The 18,972-nt window shown below is 49.2% G+C and overlaps 1 protein-coding gene across 3 annotated transcripts; it reads right to left on the minus strand.

Moving 5' to 3' along the window:
- Nucleotides 1–571: 571 nt before the first annotated feature.
- LOC125545289 lies at nt 572–11,076 on the minus strand. Of its 3 annotated transcripts, none has more exons than XM_048709183.1 (4): nt 10,390–11,076; nt 9,415–9,521; nt 1,188–1,349; nt 572–1,099 (listed from the first exon to the last, which is right to left on the minus strand). In XM_048709183.1, exons 1-4 carry the CDS (start codon nt 10,463–10,465, stop codon nt 698–700), a joined length of 747 nt encoding a protein of 248 aa, XP_048565140.1. In that variant the 5' UTR covers nt 10,466–11,076; the 3' UTR covers nt 572–697. The 3 variants fall into 3 exon arrangements, with proteins under 3 accessions (XP_048565140.1, XP_048565141.1, XP_048565139.1); XM_048709184.1 differs by lacking the exons at nt 9,415–9,521; nt 10,390–11,076 and adding exons at nt 1,436–1,462; nt 1,553–2,395; XM_048709182.1 differs by lacking the exons at nt 9,415–9,521; nt 10,390–11,076 and adding an exon at nt 1,436–2,394.
- Nucleotides 11,077–18,972: the final 7,896 nt, after the last annotated feature.

The following is an 18,972-nucleotide window of genomic DNA, read 5'->3' on the forward strand; positions in this document are numbered from 1 at the left end:
TAATGTTTGCTCTTTTATAAGTAGTAGAGATCAGAGAGAACACGCTATTTTCAAATATGGCCAGCCACTCCGAACGTGTAGCGAGCGGCTCGCTAGACCCGTTCAAAAGAAATAGGTGCATGCACCCGATATACATCCTCATGAGTGCTACCATCTGAGAGCAGCTCGTGCAAAGAGTGTCATTGTTTGGTTTTTTTTTTTGGAAATTGTGTCATTGTTTGGTTAATCAATTGATTGAGCTGTATTTTTCTGCTTCAATATCACAAATTAGTTGCTGAATTTGGTGGTTTGAGCGCCAAATTTATTCATCTTGACTAGTCAATCCGGTAACAAACGGAGAGGACGGTGAACAAATACAGTGCTATGTACTTTATTATTGCCAAACACACTACCGTCAATAATAAGTGTTGTAATTTGGAACTAAGGTTGAAGTACTTGAAACAATAGGTTTCCAAGATACTTTGGTATTCTTGGAATACTTAAAAATACTTTAGAACCAAACACGCCAAAATGTATTTGCATAGCTGGCCTGGGCTCTAATTTAGGTGGAGTAACAATCAACTTGCAGTGTTAAGAGACGCCAATAAGGTGCATAGCATAGAAAAACTTTGACAACACATTTGGCGTTGCATATACTAGCTATAAACAATACTGAACAATGACGATGACAGCATCTGCAACATTAAAAACTAAAGCATCACATCCATAGCTTGGCACCGGTACAAGGCCCCCCAACATTTAACTTGACTGCAGGGGGAACTCTCTCCAGGATGTACGTTTTGATGGCCCCGAGTGCTTTATGTGCTTCCAAGATCATAGTTCGGCTTCTGATCCAGCATTTATCGGATTTTGAGGGACCACACCTAACAGAATCACTAATGGCCCCCGTACCCGCACCAAATACACAGTCCAGAGTGAGGCTCTCAAGTGATGTTGCATTCTTGAGAATATCACATGTTAGCTCAACCATGCTCTTTGCAGAGCAGAAGCCAATGATCTGCACCTTCTTGAGCCTCTCATGCTTGTGTTGAAGAATCTGCCTCAAAAACAAGGAGGGATTCCCAAAAACCGAATCATGCTGCATATCACTCTGATCTACCTGCATAGCATCAAATATTATTGCCAGCCAAATTAAATGTCTCCGCAGCAGATACTAGACACCTTTGAAGCGTGAACAGTAAACTCACAATTAAGGTGAAACTCTCCAGGACAGGACAAGCATCCAGAAACAAAGCCAAGGATAAATAATCATAGGTCGGGGTAACAGCGTCATCATAATCCTCACCAAGGTGAATATTCAAGTGCTTTATGTCAAGGAATTTGTCAGCTACCATTGGGGTATTAACCGTCTGCACAAAGATATCTCGAATTAATCATATTCCTTCTTACAAGTCAGAAACACTGGAATATAATAATTTGAAGCTTCAGAGAATACCTCAGAAGACGAGTATATAGTAAGAGTCTGAAGATGTGGCACAATAGAAGGTAGCTTAGTGATAGCATAACTTATAGCATTGGGCTTATATGAATACCCCACTTTCAAGTTTTTTACCTTTGATGATTCTCTAAGCACAAGTTGTACTGGTTCACCAAAGAAGTCTAAAGTGGTGAGGTTTGGAGCTGTGCTCTCTATCACTCGCAGCATATCGCACTCTGACAGTCAAACAACTAAGCCGCTGCAGCCAGAATGGTATCGTCAAGCAGATTAGCTCCATGCAACACCAGACTTGCAACTCCTCCGAAGCAAAACAATTGGAAATAAGATGCCCTAACTCATCCCCCCTGATACAAACTCCATAAAGACGCAGCTTTGTCAGGCTTCTCAAGCAATCAAATCCAGCCACGGGACGGAAGGCGCAATTGGTGAGGTTAAGATACCAAATTGAGTTTCCACGCCCATCAAATAAAACTGAGCACGGGAAGTTGTACTCTTCCCTATATTCCATAGGCAGAAAAAGGGTGATTTTTTCAATCCCTGGTGTGACAGCTTTCTGGAGCCAACTATTTAGCTGACATGTGTTGACATTGTGACGATTATTGATTACAAACTCGAGTATCTTCACACCGGTGTCTGAGTGATTTTTCAGAATTTGATTAACTCTGCTAGTGAAATCCCATGCTATATTGATATTTCGTCCTTCCTTCTGTTTCAAACCTAGTGTTTCTGGTAGGACTAGGGTTCCTACCGGCTCTACTGCGTAGGTTGTAGGGGCAAGGAGGAAGTGGGCGCGGCGAGGAGCGGGCGCGCCGGCGGCAGGGCGCCGTCGCGGCTAGGAGAAGGGCGGTGGCTAGGGCTGTTGGCGGCTAGGGTTCCGGCTCCTCAGGGAGCCGGGCAATAGGAGATAATATTCTTCTTATTGCTTGCCTTCAAAAAGAGCATTACAACCTATATTTATATCCTAGATAACTTGTAGAAGAATCAACCTAAGATAACTTGCCTAATCTGAAAATAAAAACTAAGATAACTTGCGGGCCTAAGCCTGCCTGTTGGGCCTGCGCGGCCATAGACCTGGCCGGTCATAACATCTCTCCCCGCCTGCGCAAACAGCTCGTCCTCGAGCTGAAAGTCTGGATAGTGTTGACGGAAATCCTCACGCTGCTCCCAAGTAGCCTCCTCCTCCGGAAGGCCCGCCCACTGAATTAAGGATGAACCAGACGCCACGACGGAGCTGAGCCTGCAACACCTTTGCTGGCTCTGGAAGAATGCGACCATCGGCGGTTGGAGAAGCGCGGAGGAGCCGCCGGTGGCTCGCCACGGAAAGGCTTGAGCAGCCCCACATGGAACACGTCGTGGATGCGGCGCGGGCTGGAAGCTGAAGACGATAGGCCACCTTCCCAATGCGCTCCACGACAGGGAAGGGCCCGACGTAGCTAGGACCAAGCTTGCGCTTTGCGCGCGGGTCCAATGACTGCGTAGAGCGGTGGAGAAGACGCAGCCACACCCAGTCACCTACTGCGAACTCCGCCTCGCGATGATGATCGTCGTAGTAGTGCTTGGCCGTCTGCTGGGCCTGAAGGAGACGCTGACGGACCTCAGCCAACATCTCATCACGGGTGCGGATAAGGTCACCCGCAACCGCTGTCCGAGCCGTCGCCGGGTCGACCGGAAGTATAGGCGGGGGTGGTCGACCATAGACCACCTCAAATGGCGTACGCGCGCAGGGCGGAGTGATAGAGAAGTGTGTTGTAGCAGTACTCCGCCCAAGAGAGCCAGTCCACCCAAGCGCGAGGCCGATCACCTGTCACAACGCAAATACATGGCAATGACCTTGTTAACCACCTCAGACTGACCGTCCGTCTGAGGATGGAACGCCGTACTCAGGCGGAGCTGGACACCCGCCATCCTGAAGAGGTCGCGCCAGACATGGCCCGTGAAGACTGGGTCCCGATCACTGACGATCGACGTCGGGAACCCGTGTAGACTCTGCCTTCAAGAAAGCCGGGCCACGGATGCCGCTGTGTACGGATGGCCCAACGCGATGAAGTGGGCGTACTTAGAGAAGCGATCGACCACCGTGAGGATGACTGACTTGCCCCCTACCTTGGGAAGGCCCTCGATGAAGTCCAAGGAGATATCCGCCCAAACCTGAGACATTAAAATTCTCAGTGTTACTGATCGTAGTCCGCATAATTGCTCACTAAATATCTACTTTCATACTCAAACAATATTCATCAGGATTACCATATCTTAAACTGCCCTTTATCTTGGAAAAGCGGTCGACCACCGTGAGAATGATCGACTTGCCACCCATTCGGGAAGGCCCTCGATGAAGTCCAAGGAGATATCCGCCCAAACCTGAGACGGCACCTCCAAGGGCTGAAGGAGCCCCGCCGGCCTCAGAGGTCTGTCTTGTTGCGCTGGCAAGTCTGACAAGACCGAACCCAGTCGCGGACCAGGGCACGATCGCCAGGGATGTAGAAGTCGGCGCGAAGACTATGGAGGGTTTTCTGCACACCCTCATGGCCCGCCAAGTGAGCGAGCTGCAACACCTGGTGACGGAGATCATCATGCGCCGGAACAAAGATCCGGCGTCCATGCAGGAGCAGTCCGTCAGAGAAGCACCAGGGCTCCTCCAAGTCGCCGGCCGCGAGCTGCTGCTGAAGAAGTGCGGCGTCATCGGCCGTCGCAGTGGCGCGTCGAATGTCGGTGAAGAGACCGAACGATGGCCCGGAGCGGATGCACAGGGCCGTCCCGGCGGTAACGCGTCGGCGGTGGCCGCGATGGTCGGAATCGCGACGGGACAGCGCGTCGGCCACGGTGTTAAGACCTCATGTTGGGGATATGAGCTTATTTTCAGTGGGCACCTCTCAGATTAAAAGACGGCAGTTACCTCTTATAACTCCCCACCTCCCTTAGATACTCGTACGACTTATATTGCCGTCGGCCACTATGTTCAAAGTCGGCCCGACTACTGACGGAGAAGTCGAAGCCGAAGAGCTTGCTGATCCACTGGTGCTGCGGCAACCGGTCGACAGCCGTTGATCCAGCAAGAACTTCAGGCTGTAGTGGTCCGTGCGAATGTGGAAGGTCCGCCCCCACAAGTATGGCCGCCAATGACGCACGGCCTGGACGAGGGCCAATGAGCTCCCGCTCGTAAGCGGCCAACTTAAGATGGCGCGGAGCGAAAGGCCGGCTGAAGAAGGCGAGGGGCCCATCGCCCTGATGAAGTACGGCGCCGAACCCGGCGCCCGAGGCGTCACAGTCCACCACGAACGGGCGGTCGAAGTCGGGCATCTGGAGGACGGGGCCCGTCGTGAGGGCCCCCTTGAGGGCCTCGAACCCGTCGTCGCCTCGTCCCAGGCGAAGGCGTGAAGCACCTCCGCGTGAGGGGCGCCGCGATGAGTCCGAAACTCTCTATCCGACTTCCGGTAGTAGCATGTCGACCTTTTCGGTCTTCTGGAGGGGCGCCGCGATGATCCGAACTCCCGGTGTGTTAATTTTCTCTCCGAGGCCAGTCTGTGATACTAGCCAGATGGGTTTCACGAGAGGAGACCTCCGGAGTTGCGCCAAAGTTGTATTGCAAACCTAGGGAGTGTTTGCATGTGGCGTATAGGCAGGATGCATCGGTGCTCCGTCCACCCGTCTTCATCGGCCGCTCGCCTATGCCATCTGCGTATATGGCGAGAGACATGTGGGCCTGAAGGTACGTATGGAAGGCGCGGTTAGGTGTTCCCGTAAACTCAGACCCACTCCAAATATGAGCGTTAGGTGGAGGTCGGTGCGGCCCGGAAAGCTCGTGAAGCACATTCCACGGTGCAGATCGTGCTGGAGAGTGTCGGCCTTGTTCGAGAGATCGAAGCGCCGTAGTATACGATAGATGTCATCAAAGAAATGTAAGCACACGCAACAGCCGTAATTTAGGGTCGGATAGGACGTCGTTCATCGGGCTTGTGGAAAGTCGCCGGCGTGCAGTGTTGGCGGGCCGAAAGTGACGGGGATTCACCTAAGGAACTCGAAGAAACTACTTCTTCGAAATTATTTATGAGGTGATTCAGGTCCTATGTGTAGATAGTGTGTGTCAGACAACGCCGTCTGGCCTGTGTGTCTCGTTCAGGAATGCGTGCGTCAAACCTGATAGAGTATTGCGCGAACGAAACAAGATCGAGCTTGGTGATTATAAAGGCATGCTCCCCAATGGAGACTCCATCTCACAAGATGTGCTCGTCATACCAACCGGAAATTATAGGGAATTTCCTTGAGCGTGAGTGACGCATGGTCGATTCGGGCAGAAAGTTGTGTGTGGAGCCCGTATCTAGCAGGGCCACCAGGCGCTCGCCATGGATCGTCACCGGCAGCAGCATGGTCTGCTCGCCCCGGATGCCGGCCAGGGCGTGAAGGGAGACGACACACGCCGTCGCTGCGGAATCCGCGGCCGCGTCCTCGGGCGCCGCAGGCGGATGTAACGGGTCGGGCGAGTCGTTGTTCTCCTCGGTGTAGTCGACCGTCTCTAAATAAAAGAGGCGGGGGCAGACATGGGTCGGCGTATAGGGCTCATCGCAGTTGAAGCAGAGACCCTCACGGCGACGCTCCTACTGCTCGGCCGGTGAACAGCCGACGGAAGGGCCGTGTGGCGGCCGGGGGTGTGGCCGTCGCGGCTGGGAGAGGCCGACCCGGGGCTGAGGAAGTCGGTGCTGGCCGACTGGGCTGGCGGCCGCTCCGTCCGAGTGGCTGCTGCAGTGCCTGGGCCCGCTGCTCGAAGGCCCGGGCGTAGTACATGGCCGTCTGGAGGTCGGGGGGATCCCGGAGCTCGACGTCCACGCGGATATGGTCCGGCAGCTGCCCCACAAAGAGCTCGGCGCGCTGGGTCGCGGAGACGCCCGACGCGTGGCATGCCAGGGCCTGGAAGCGATCAGCGTAGTCCTGCACCGTAGATGTGAATGGTAAACGGCCGAGGGCCGCCAGTCGGCTCCCGCGGATAGGAGGCCCAAAACGGAGAAGACAGAGCTCCCGGAAGCGCTCCCACGGTGGGCATGCCGCCCTCAGTCCTGCTCGAGGCGTAGTACCAGGTCTGTGCTGCGCCTCGAAGATGATAGGACGCGAGCCAGGTGATCTGAAGCGAGCGTCCGCTGCCCTCTCGAAAGAACTGTTCGCACTGGTTGAGCCAGTTGAGGGGGATCCTCCGTGCCCTCGTAGGTGGCGAAGTCGAGTTTGGCGAACCGCGGCGGTGTCTGCTGCGGCCCGCCGTGCCTGAGCAGGCGCGGGGGCTCGGAAGAGTGAAGCCGGAGGTGCCTGATCGGAGTAGTTTGGGTACTGGCCGGCGGGGCCGGATGGCCCGCCGAACTGCGGAAACGGAGTCGGCTCAACCGGGGTCGTGGTGTAGACCGGTGAAGGCGAAGACCCCGCCGCCCATGCTGGCAGGGGGGACGGGGACGGGGGAAACCGGACCTGATGGATCGGTAACCCGGTAGTCGAGGCCGCGCCCGAGTGGTCCCGGATGATGGGCGCGGAGAACGGCGGTGGAAGCAGGCCCTGGGACGCCGTCGGCGGCGGCTGCTGGACCGGCCATGCGGTGGACGGCGACTGCTGCAACGGCCATGGGTGGACGGCGGCTGCTGCAACCAGGAGGCGGCCGAGGCTGCCGGGCGGCAAAGGCCAGAGGGGCGCCGCGGTCGGCGCTGGCCCGGATGCCAATCCCGCCTGGATCGGCCCGAACAGGGGCCCGCCGTACGCGGCCGCGCCCTGGTACGGTCCTGGTGGTGGCGCGAAGGGGCTCTTCCCGCCCCCGTACTGCGGCTGCTGCTGTAGGAGAAGACCAGGGGCGGCGATCGGGGCCGATGGCGGTTGAGCATAGGCCCCGGCCCCATATTGCTGGTGGAGCTGAAGCCCGTGGACGGCGGTGACGAGGTGATGTAGCGTGGCGGCGAGTTGCTCCGGAGACAAGGCGGCCAGCGGCGATGGTGGAGATGCGCCCGGAGACGCCGGTGCAGGTGGTGCCAAGGAGGAGACGGGACACGCCAGCGAGGTCCCGGCGGATGCGGTCGGCGCGGTGATGCTTGGCGCCGTCGTCATGGGCACGGTGGTGCCGACGGGCAGCGGCGGCGGTGATGGCGGCATCGACATGATCGCAACGTGGTCTCTGAATACCAAATTGGTAGGACTAGGGTTCCTACCGGCTCTACTGCGTAGGTTGTAGGGGCAAGGAGGAAGTGGGCGCGGCGAGGAGCGGGCGCGCCAGCGGCAGGGCGCCGTCGCGGCTAGGGTTGAGGGCGGCGGCGGCTAGGCTGCGGCGGCTAGGGTTTCCGGCTCCTCTAGGAGCCGGGCAACAAAAGATAATAATAGTCTTTATTGCTTGCATCCAAAAGAGTCTTACAATCTATATTTATATCCTAGATAACTTGTAGAAGAATCAATCCTGAGATAACTTGCCTAATCTGAATAAAACTAAGATAACTTGCGGGCCTAAGCCTGCCTGTTGGGCCTGCGGCGGCCATAGACCTGGCCGGTCATAACAGTTTCCTCACTGAAGATAAGCTTGGGGTGGCATCTCCAAGAACGTAGAAATGTGCGAGACACACAGGCAGAGTGGGCAGAATCACACAATGGCATTAGGGAATGTACAAGGCACCAGATATCCTGCACAGACATGGAAAAAATAGTTGATCACTGGGATTGTAAAGGCAAACACTTTTTTTACAAAAAATTAAGAAACCATACAGAGAAAATGTATATCCCATGTGATCTGTTCACGCTTGTAATGTGATGCACATGGAGTAAGATAAGTGCATTGAAATGTAATTGTGGTAGATTAGTTCAGCTTGTGCATAGAGGTTCCTTCTCTATATAAGAGTAATGTAGGTGGCTTTCCTACAGAACACTTCATTGTAATTTATATAATCGACTGCTATCACTAAGAAATTTCCCTTAACCTTTTTTTCAACCAATTCCATATTTTTTTAACAAAACCTAGAGTAGCCAATAATATAGGTTTATGTACATTTGTTACAGTCAAGGAATGGTGCTTTGTGCAATAGCTTGCAACAAATAAACCCAGTAGCAAAAGGACAGAAATAACGTTGACATGCAAAGCAATCATAAAGATATTTTTGTCAAACACGCAGGAGGGCTGCATATCACTTCATTAAGAAGAAAGAAATATGTACAAGGCTGAAGACAGAAACTTCCTCAACCCAAACACACCCCAAGACACACCTCTAAGGAACAAGCTAAGAACTCACACCACAGGAAACAAAATGACCAAAACTCAGACAAAGGACAAGCCTAATTGTCCAAGGTAAGTAGCCCACACAAAAGCTGCCGAAGCGCCAAAGCTCTAGCTGAACACCAGAGGGTGCATTCATTAGCAACTGTCAGCAACACCATGAAAACATTTTGCCTAGTGCCATTGAAAATGCAATTGTTCTGATGCTTCCATATTTCCCAAGCCACCAAGATAATGAGGTACTTAAGCCCTTTTCGGAGTTCTTTGGGAACTTGATTGAGAACTTGGCACCACCAACTTGAGAACCGGCCAGTGGTGGGTTGTGGAGCAACAGCAATTAGGCCTAGTCTTTGGAAAAATACAAGACCAGACCTGCAGGGCAAAGTCACACCGCACAAGGATGTGCTGAATTGACTCCTCAACTTGGTCACACAAGGGGAAAGCAGCCGGATGCAGCAACCTCCTTTTGGCCAGGAGGTCCACCATCCAACATCAATTATTGATGGCGAGCCAAATGAATAGCTTACAGCGCAAATGCGCCCAGGTAATCTGATCGTACCAAAAAGGAAGTCTCATAGGCTGATTTGCAAGAGTACAAGCCAGACCATGTAAATCGCCTCAGTAATAAGCAACTGAGAGGTTAGTTTCGCTGTCACAGCAACAAAGAAGAAAATACTACTAGAAGATATGTTCACGATTTTATGCAGACAGCATAGGTCAAGCAATTTTCCATTATCAATGTTTTATGCCATACCTCAGGTAGATTCGGCCCTGAAGATGTCGACCTATCACCACCCTGTGACTGATCATCTTGTTGGCAGAGTGAGTCCTTTTTATCTGGCACTTTAGTAATCAATTCATCTGCAGCACATAATACACAGCACTGAGTAATACAGATGTTAACAGAAGGAAACAACCAACTCGAGCATACAAACACACACGCTCAGCAATTCTGCTTCTCTCTTTTACCCAGTTTTTGCCGAGATAACTAACATGCTCTCGCTTAAATTCAAGAAAAAACATGATGGAGGAGCTCATCAGACAGTGGGATGAAGATCCTTCTCAACCATTTGTTTCTCCTACCTCCAAGGCTTATCTTGGATCGTATATCAACTAAACAAGGCATTGGCTCCCCTGCTACGGTGCTACCTCTGCGTCCACTTGTCAAATCATGTCACATTTAGTGGAATGTTTGAGTTGGTATTCTCAAACCATCACACGATTATCATTGCTTGATTACTATACCCATTTAATCTCTTGAAATCTCTGCCCAAAGTAGTCTTTTCTAACGACCAAAGCCATCCGCATTTGAACAAAAAATGAATACGTTACTCCACACGAAACATGAAAAAAGGAGCAATTTTTGGTCAATTTGGCTTCCACCAAAAAAGGACTAATATCTATGGTCATTTAAACATTGGGGAGAGTGATTAGGTCGATACAAAATGTATCAGTTTGCTCCTCGCTCGAAAAGGAGAGATTTCCCCCCTAAATCAGTGAGCAAACACGAACCGCTGCCAGATAAAAAAAAGCCTTTTTTATGTGAGAAACAGAGGCGGCTATAGAGGCTCGTCTCACAGGGCTATGAATCAAAAATTACGAAGAACAGGCATAGGTTTCAATTGGGGCCATGAAGATAACGTTGCAGAGGTGGCTCCCCCACCCGGTAAGTAACGTAGCAGCAGAGATGAATAACAGAGAGGCCGAGAAGGATAGAGAGGTGACTTACTGTGGGCTTGGATTCGCCGAAGGCGTCGCCTCCGCTCCTGCTTTAACAAGATGCGATTCAGCGACAGCATCCCCATGGCACCAAGGCGGCCGACCTCTTCTCTCCCACCTGACTCTTTGCGTTCTGCGTGCTTGTATCCCCTCGATTTCGCGATTCGCGCGCGCTCTCGATTTCGTTTCGCGCCCGCAATTTCGGGTCGGGTTTTCAGATCTCACACCCGAAATAATCTGCCCAGTTGCTAGACGGCGCGCGCGACCGCTCTTCAACCGTTGATCGTCCATCAGACCGCGCCACGTGGTAGATGGGACCGCCCAGGGGAAAGCGATGGGAGACGTTGGTTTTTGTTTTTGTCGGCATCTCCGCGCGTCGCTGCCGCGTAAATCTTGACTTGGGGGGTCGCCTTTGATTCGGCCAGGGATTGAGACCTCGACGGCGAGGGTGAGGAGGGCAGCGAGGGGCACCGGCTCCACGCACGGGAGCGCGGGGTAGACGACAGGGCCAACGGGCAGGTGTGGACGACCCCCTTGGAGGCGGCGCGGCTCGTGTGCGCGCGACGGGGTAAGAGGTGGGAGGGAGGGAATGCGGGCGTGCGCGACGGCGACAGACGACCGGCGAGGCCACGAGCGCTACCGTGAGGCCCGCAGGGAGCAAATCGTCGGCGTGGAGATCCCGGAGCTGTACGAGGAGAGGGGCGCGAGCGGCCTGGCCCACATTGAAGTGGTTAGTAGAAAACACCTCGTCTTGTGTAATTTTTACGCCAAAACCACCGATCGGCGAATTTGGCCATGTTAAGTGTGTTTATGACAGATGGAGCCCGTTTTCTGCCTATGTGGCTACACGAGCCGTCCCGCCCGTCGTTAGAAGGTGTTCGACGACGTCGTTCAGACCAAGTACATTTCCCCTCCCACTGCATCAGCATTTTCCCCTTCCCGCTTCGTTCCCTCTTTTAGGCCAACTCCAACGAGCGACCCCAAATGGTCCGAGGCGTCCGTTTGGAGGCAAACGGACAGAACAAGCCGCCCAACACGCGGGAGCAAATGGACTGTCGTTCGTTTTTCGTCCGCTTTCGACCCATTCCTGGCCCAAAGTTGGGTCACGTTTACAGCCGAACAGGCACGCGCGGACGGCGCGTGGCGCGTGCCCATGTCCTCCCCTGACCCGTCCATCGGTGACACATGCGCCCTTTTTCTACTTCTCCCCCTCTCCAACCGCACCGCACCCACCCCGCCCCGCCCTAGCCGCCACCGCCGCCATTTTTCTCGGTCGTGCGCTGTCTAGCACGGCCGCGAAGCCCAGGCCCCTTCCTTTTCGCAGCCCCCGTTGACTCAACGCCCGGAGTTGTCCACCCCCAGCCGCCTGATTTCAGCGCATCCAGCGGCCGGATTTGGAGCGAATGGGGGCGGATTTGAGCTCACCCCGACTGTCGGAGACCACACCCTGCCATGGATTGGCCGAGTACCGAGCCGCAAAGCCCCGGCAAGGCCCCCAGGCTGCATGCAGGTACTGACTCTGCCTCTAGCCATTCGAATCGAACCCGTGGCCGGTTCACCGGCAAGTACACGAACGACCATTGTCCGGGCTCAGTGCTGACCCAAAGGCTCGTCGACGCGACATTGCCGCTCATAAAGTGCGACGACTGTCCATGGAAGGTTTTGCGCCGCATGTCTACAACGCTAGAACATCCCGGATGGGTGTTAGTCAAGTGCGCAAATGATGGGGTATGTGCTAGTTTAGCTTCGATTGTGCTTTCGGATTCGGCTCGTTTTTGCTTACACTCATATATGTATTGTGTAGGATGGATGCAACTTTTGGTATAGAAAACAGAATACATCGATCTATTGATAGAGCCCAATTTAATAGATATTCGTGCACTTGCTGCTAGAATGGAGGCTAGAGATGAGGCTAGATGCGAAGAAGAAGTAACGTCTACTTCTTTATACTCGAAGAAGAAAAAACATGCAAGATCGAGCCTCCGCAGATCAACAATAAATGTATCGAGAAGGCACTAATCCAATTTACGGGAGCAGTTATGGAAGTTGGATATCTTCTAAAATATCTTCTTGTGGTTCATGTTTTGTTTGGTCTTGCTATTCTAGTCGAGATTTGGTGATGTGCTCCAATGTATCAAAAATCAATGATGAAAATAAAGATATGTGTTGCAAAAAAATGTATGTGGGCGAGATGCGGCCAAAATGCGGCTGCGCGTTGGGCACACGGACGCCGCATCCAGAAATCCGGGTGGACACGACCCCATTGCCACCCCCAAACAGACGAAAAAGGGGACGAAACGAACGTGTGTTTGGGGTCACGCGTTGGAGTTGGCCTTAGTCCAGATATGGCGACTTTGGCAAAACCAGGTGGTGGCGGCGGCCAGCCCGGCGGTGACACAGGCGACGTGGATCCTAAGCCAGGCAAGCTTTGCAGGAGCTCGAACCTAGCAACCGACAAAGATAGCGTTGTCGCAGTATTCAGTCGAATACACAGCGGCGAGAGCGTTTGCCGCGGCGGTGAAGGCCAATCTGACGGGAAGCCACCACCTCACATCATCCTTCGGCGGCGTATAGTGAGATTTCTTCCCCTTCCCCCTCTCCCCTCTCTACTGCTTTGACTAGGGTTAGGGCTAGGGTTACTGTTACTATTGAAGTAGAGAAATTAGGTGTTGTTTAATGCTATGATGTGATAATTGTTCAATTTGTATACTGTTTGCGTGTCATTTAGTTCAAATTAGGTGTTGTTGAACTCTGTGATTAGTGTATTGTTTATCAAATTAGGTGTTGTTGAATGCTAAGGTTAGTTGTACTGTTTGTCAAACTAGGTGTTGTTGAACCCTAGGGTTAGTGTACTGTTTGTCAAATTAGGTGATGTTGAATGCTAGGGGTTAGTTGTACTTAATCATTTATGTTGCATTGCTCTATTTTGTTGTTGTTCAGCTTTTTAATTAAGCAAAGCTTTGTATCACACTGCTATGCCCTATTTCATTTGCTTTATACAGTTTTAATTAAGCATTGTTATGTTGTTTTCATTATTAGCAGTCTGGATGGTGAGTTTTGGGAATTGAGAATGCATTTTCATGATAGAGACAAACTTGAGAGAACTATGACATTGTCAAACATCGCATTTTACAACCTAGTAGCACTGATAGAACTGAAAGATATGGTTTGAGAGTTTACATGTATTATGTCATGGATCCTGGCCTAGGGATTGAAGGAATGGAAGAAATAGATGATGATGACAAGCTGGACGAAATTCTATACCACTTAGTCATGCAGCAGTAGAAGATATTGAATGCGGCAGTTGTTAGGGACAATTCTCCCAAACCTGAAGATATAAACAGCGGTGCCAATGTTACTGAGCAGCAGGTCCCTCAAGAAGAAATTGGAGAGCCCAAAATTTATCAGATAGATGATGAAGGAGTCTTGTTAAATGCACAACATGTAGATGTAGTAGTAGAAAATCCAGATGCAATAGCAGAACAGGAGCCAATGTCAATATAGTTTCAAACACAACAGAGCATAAACATTGTGAGCCTGCAACCTGCTTTAGGTGGTGTAGAACAAGATTTTCATTTTGAAGTGGAAGAAGATCATGTAGCAAACAATTATAGGATCAAGAGAAAATAGAAAAAATATATGGTGGAGACTAGGAGAAAGGAAATTGAAATGTTTAGGAAGAATAAGAAACAAAAAGAGAAGGACAATTCATTATAAAGGAAAGCTGCAGTTATGGACAATGAAGAGGACAGTGAGGATGTTAATTTGATAGAATATGGTGATATCCTTGCTAGGCTTGAGGATATGAAAAGATAGAGGGATGATCCACTACTACATTTTGAGGAGGACGCGGATGTTGTGGAAATGTACGAGATAGAGGAGGAGGAGCGACTGTACGAGCCAGAAGGGGAAGAAGAGGATGAAGAGGAGCAACAGGAGGAGGAATTGGAGGAAGAGGAAGTAGAAGAGGAGGTTCCGCAAGATGTGCAAAAGAATATAGAAAAGGCCCAACAAGCAGAACACATGCAAGTATAGATCACTTGCTTGAGGACGACTGGATACCATCATCCGATGAGTACAGGAAACCTTCAGACTTGGGTCTGGAAGATGATGACGGGGCTAAGGCACTGGCATATGTGTTGCCCAATTGTAGAAAGAGCAAAGCAAAGAAGATGGAGCCAAGGACCTGGTATGAAGAGGAGAGAGCTCACCCACAGGAGCATTGTGTGAAGCATCTTTGCTTTACTAATGTGTACCAGTTCAGAAGTTCACCTCAAACTCTACACATTTCACAGAATGGGAACTTTGAGTACCATAGAAATTGCAATGATAGAATTATAGCACAGCACATAGATGAACAATGCCCTTTTTATACAACAACTTCTCAGATTACAACCGAGAAGACATTTACTATCAGGAAGCAGTATTTGGTGCACACATGCCCTTCGTGTCAAAGAACACCAACTTCACTGCCAGGGTTGCAAAACATTGTGAGGATGCAATCAGGAATGACCCATGCACAATAATTACAACAATTATTAGCATTGCAAAGAGCAAGAATGCAGTGGAAATATCAACCCATATGACCTACATGGCTAAGAGGGTAGCTAAGAGAGTTGTTTTAGGAGATCAGAAGGCCCAGTACACCAGGATTAGAGATTACTTGCAGGGTGTGCTAGATACTAATCCAGGTTTTAGATGCATTGTCACAATAAGATATCTGAAGGATCATACAAGCAAGAACCCTAGGTTTCATGGGTTGTTCATCTGCCTAAATGGATGCAAAGAAGGGTTTCTCAATGGTTGCAGACCATTCATAGGTAATTCCCTTGTATAACTAATATGTGCTTTGATCAACTCATCATTTGTGCTTTGATTACCTTACTATATGTGCAAATGCGAATTGATGCTTCATAAAGCTTACTATTGGTCAACAAATTCTTGCTGCTACTAGTCAACAAATTAAGTGAGGTTTTCAACAAGTGGGTTCTAGATGTCTGGGCAAAGACAATAAGGACCATGGTTGATGGTGTTAGAACTAAGTTAACGGCCAAGTTCAATGCAAATAGAACCAAAACTAAGACTATTAAATGGGAGATTTGTCCAGCGTATGCTGAGAAACTTAAGGAAGCAAAGAAGTGGTATAGGAACTGACAATCTTTGATGGCTGGCCCACATCTTTACCACGTGACAAGTGGAGAGAAAACATATGCGGTCAAGTTGGAACATAGGACTTGTGGGTATAGGAAGTGGGATATGATAGCAGTGCCTTGCAACCATGTTGTTTCTGCCATACACAAGGCTAAGCTTCAGTAAGAGGACTTAGTTCACATTTTTTTTCTTCAAAAAACCAATGTACAAGGTAGCTTGCAGTCCCATAATATATCATGTACCTGGCTCTGACATGTGGCCAAGGACAGAGATAGTCTGAACATTGATCCTCCAATTTTCAAAGAACATAAGGGCAGAGCACGGACTAAGATAGAGGTGAAAGGGGCAGTATGAAAAGCCCGCTCCCAAGGACACTTCAAGGATGGCCTCAATTACTTGCTCCAATTGCAACAAGGTAGGCCGTAGATACACTAGTTGCCATGATGCTTTTAAGCCTACACTGGCCATGAGAAAGAACATGCATCGGGTAACTAACATGCTAATAGTACTGTGTTGTTTGTTTTGTTCATAACTAGCTTACTTACTAATTTCTTTTGTTGTCTTTGCAACCAAGCACCAACGTTTCCTCACTGATACGTCTCCAACGTATCTATAATTTTTAATTGTTCCATGCTATTATATTATCTGTTTTGAATGTTTTATATGCATTAATATGCTATTTTATATGATTTTTGGGACTAACCTATTAACCTAGAGCCCAGTGCCTGTTTCTGTTTTTCCTTGTTTTAGAGTTTCGTAGAAAACGAATACCAAACGGAGTCCAAACGGAATAGAACTTTCGCCATGATTTTTCTTGGACCAGATGCACCCAGGAGACTTGGAGTACAAGTCCGAGGAGCCTCGAGATGGCCACAAGGGTGGAGGGCGCACCCAGGGGGTGGGGCGCGCCCCCTGACCTTGTGGGCCCCTCATAGCTCCCCTGACCTAATTCTTTCGCCTATATATACTCTTATACCCCAAAAAAATCTAGGGTAGCCACTAAACCACTTTACCACCGCCGCAACCTTTTGTACCCATGAGATCCCATCTTGGGGCCTTTTCCGGCATCTTGCCGGAGGGGGAATCGATCACGGAGGGCTTCTACATCAACACCATTGCCTCTTCGATGAAGCGTGAGTAGTTTACTTCAGACCTACGGGTCCATAGCTAGTAGCTAGATGGCTTCTTCTCTCTCTTTGATTCTCAATACAAAGTTCTCCTCGATGTTCTTGGAGATCTATTCGATGTAATACTCTTTTGCGATGTGTTTGCCAAGATCCGATGAATTGGGATTTATGATCAACTTATTATGAATATTATTTGAATCTCCTCTGAATTCTTATATGCATGATTTGATATCTTTTCAAGTCTCTTCGAACTATTGATTTGGTTTGGCCAACTAGATTGGTTTTTCTTGCAATGGGAGAAGTGCTTAGCTTTGGGTTTGATCTTGCGGTGTCCTTTCCCAGTGATAGTAGGGGCAGCAAGTGTAGCGACCTGACCCGAATGGATCAAGTCTCTGTGCTTAAGTGTCATCCCTGGATCGGTATGCTGACACACACAGTACTCGAGGATTTATAACAGAGGTAAATCACATGTAAAAGTAATGTAAATACTATTACCTCAATCCAAATAGCGGAAGTAACAAGGTTGTGGATTCCCATCAACACCAACGGCAAAGTTGAGTGTAGAAATCATAACCCTAACGTATCACTTACTCGTCGTAAGAAATCCTGCAACATCAGACGTTGCAGCCACAGAGGGTCAGTACATTGAATGTACTGTAGAGAATGATGAATAAAGGCTATCACTACATGCATATTTGGCTGGTGGAAAAGCTCTATGGTTATAGTTTTTGCGTAAAGCTGATTTTTCCCTACTGCAAAGGAATAAATTTTATTTAACTATCAAGGTGGTTGTTGAACATTGAGAATGGTTGACAGCATTCTCAATCCCAATTAAGTAACATCATTAAACCCAACAAATTTAATTTAAAGTAACATGATGAGATTCACATGATAATCCAAGTACTAGATACTCAAGATGTCCATAACCGGGGACACGGCTAACCATGATTAGTTCATACACTCTGCATAGGTTTGCGCACTTTTCCCCACAAGACTCGATCTCCTCCGTTGGTTATCTCGCACTGCAAGGTGTTTGAGAAACGGATGACCGAGACATAGTCTTTCAGAAGTGCTAGCACCTTATGATCGGGTAGACCGTACCACCTACATCCCCTACATCTGCTAGTCTACCACTGTAAGAGTTCGCACGACTTAGTCAACTATGCTAGAGCCCATAATAGCTTGTGGCTGCACACGGAAGTTTCTAGCATGAATAATCTCATGATCCCTTTGAGCCTGGGTGGCGGTCCATAAAAAAAAGGCAATCCTGGTCTACCCAGGTGCCTAGACAGGCAATCCTGGAATAACCAGGTACCTCAATCCACCCAGATGTGTGTTTAAGTTGCCACCTTAAGTAAACCGTTAATTAACAATCTCACATCTGTCATGAATACTCTCAAAACCCAATCCACGTCTACGAGCATAGCATGGCAATGTAAGCATAACATAATAGTAACTCCCAAGGGTTTGAAAATAAACAGGTAATAGGTACTACCTCAACTACTTCCCATCCCACAATTTAGTTAGATCCTAATCATGCAATGTTTGAGGTTTGATCTAATGCAATAAAAACTGGGTATGGAAGAGGTATGATCAAAGTGTGAACTTGCCTGCAATGTTGATGAATATGATTCGCACGCAAAACTCTTGATAGCTCTACTCGTCACACTCCGGTCAATCTATCGTAAGCAAGCAATAGTAACCACACATAAGCAATCACTCAAAAGGTCGGAGAGAAAGAAGAAAACAATTCGGAAAGCTTCAAAACCCAGCGAATAACTCTTGCAACATAAAACAATTTCTAAAAGTACCAAAATTATATGAATTTGGCCTTATCAGAAAGTTTAGGTCAAGAGCTTCGATTTGCAAAAAAATCAACTCAAACAGAGCTATGAAACTCAAGTTATGATCAAACGAAGTTTGAATTCAAATCTGATCTAATTCAAATTTTAAACTTTTCAAAATCATGTTGAGTTGGATTACTGGATAGAGGAGATCGTAACGAAGACGTGGGCGTTGGTTTCGTTGGATTTGGACAAACGAGCGAAAAGTTGTGACCGTTTGAAAAATAGGGGCCAATCTGTAAATAAAATATTCACAAATGAGTCCTTGACCGAAAATTAAAAAGAAAAATAAAAAGAAAAAGACTATCTAACGAACGTTCACTACAAATATAATGAATTCGTTCACTGTGAAGACCTAACCAGCGAACATTTTCTAATTAGATCTAACTAAAAGGAAAAACCGGCCTAAGATGAAAAACCGAAAAAAGCGGATCGGGTTTTGTGCGGGTTTTACCGGTTCGGCAAATAAAA

This window comes from Triticum urartu, chromosome 3, assembly GCF_003073215.2.
Source record: "Triticum urartu cultivar G1812 chromosome 3, Tu2.1, whole genome shotgun sequence".
NCBI lineage: Eukaryota > Viridiplantae > Streptophyta > Magnoliopsida > Poales > Poaceae > Triticum > Triticum urartu.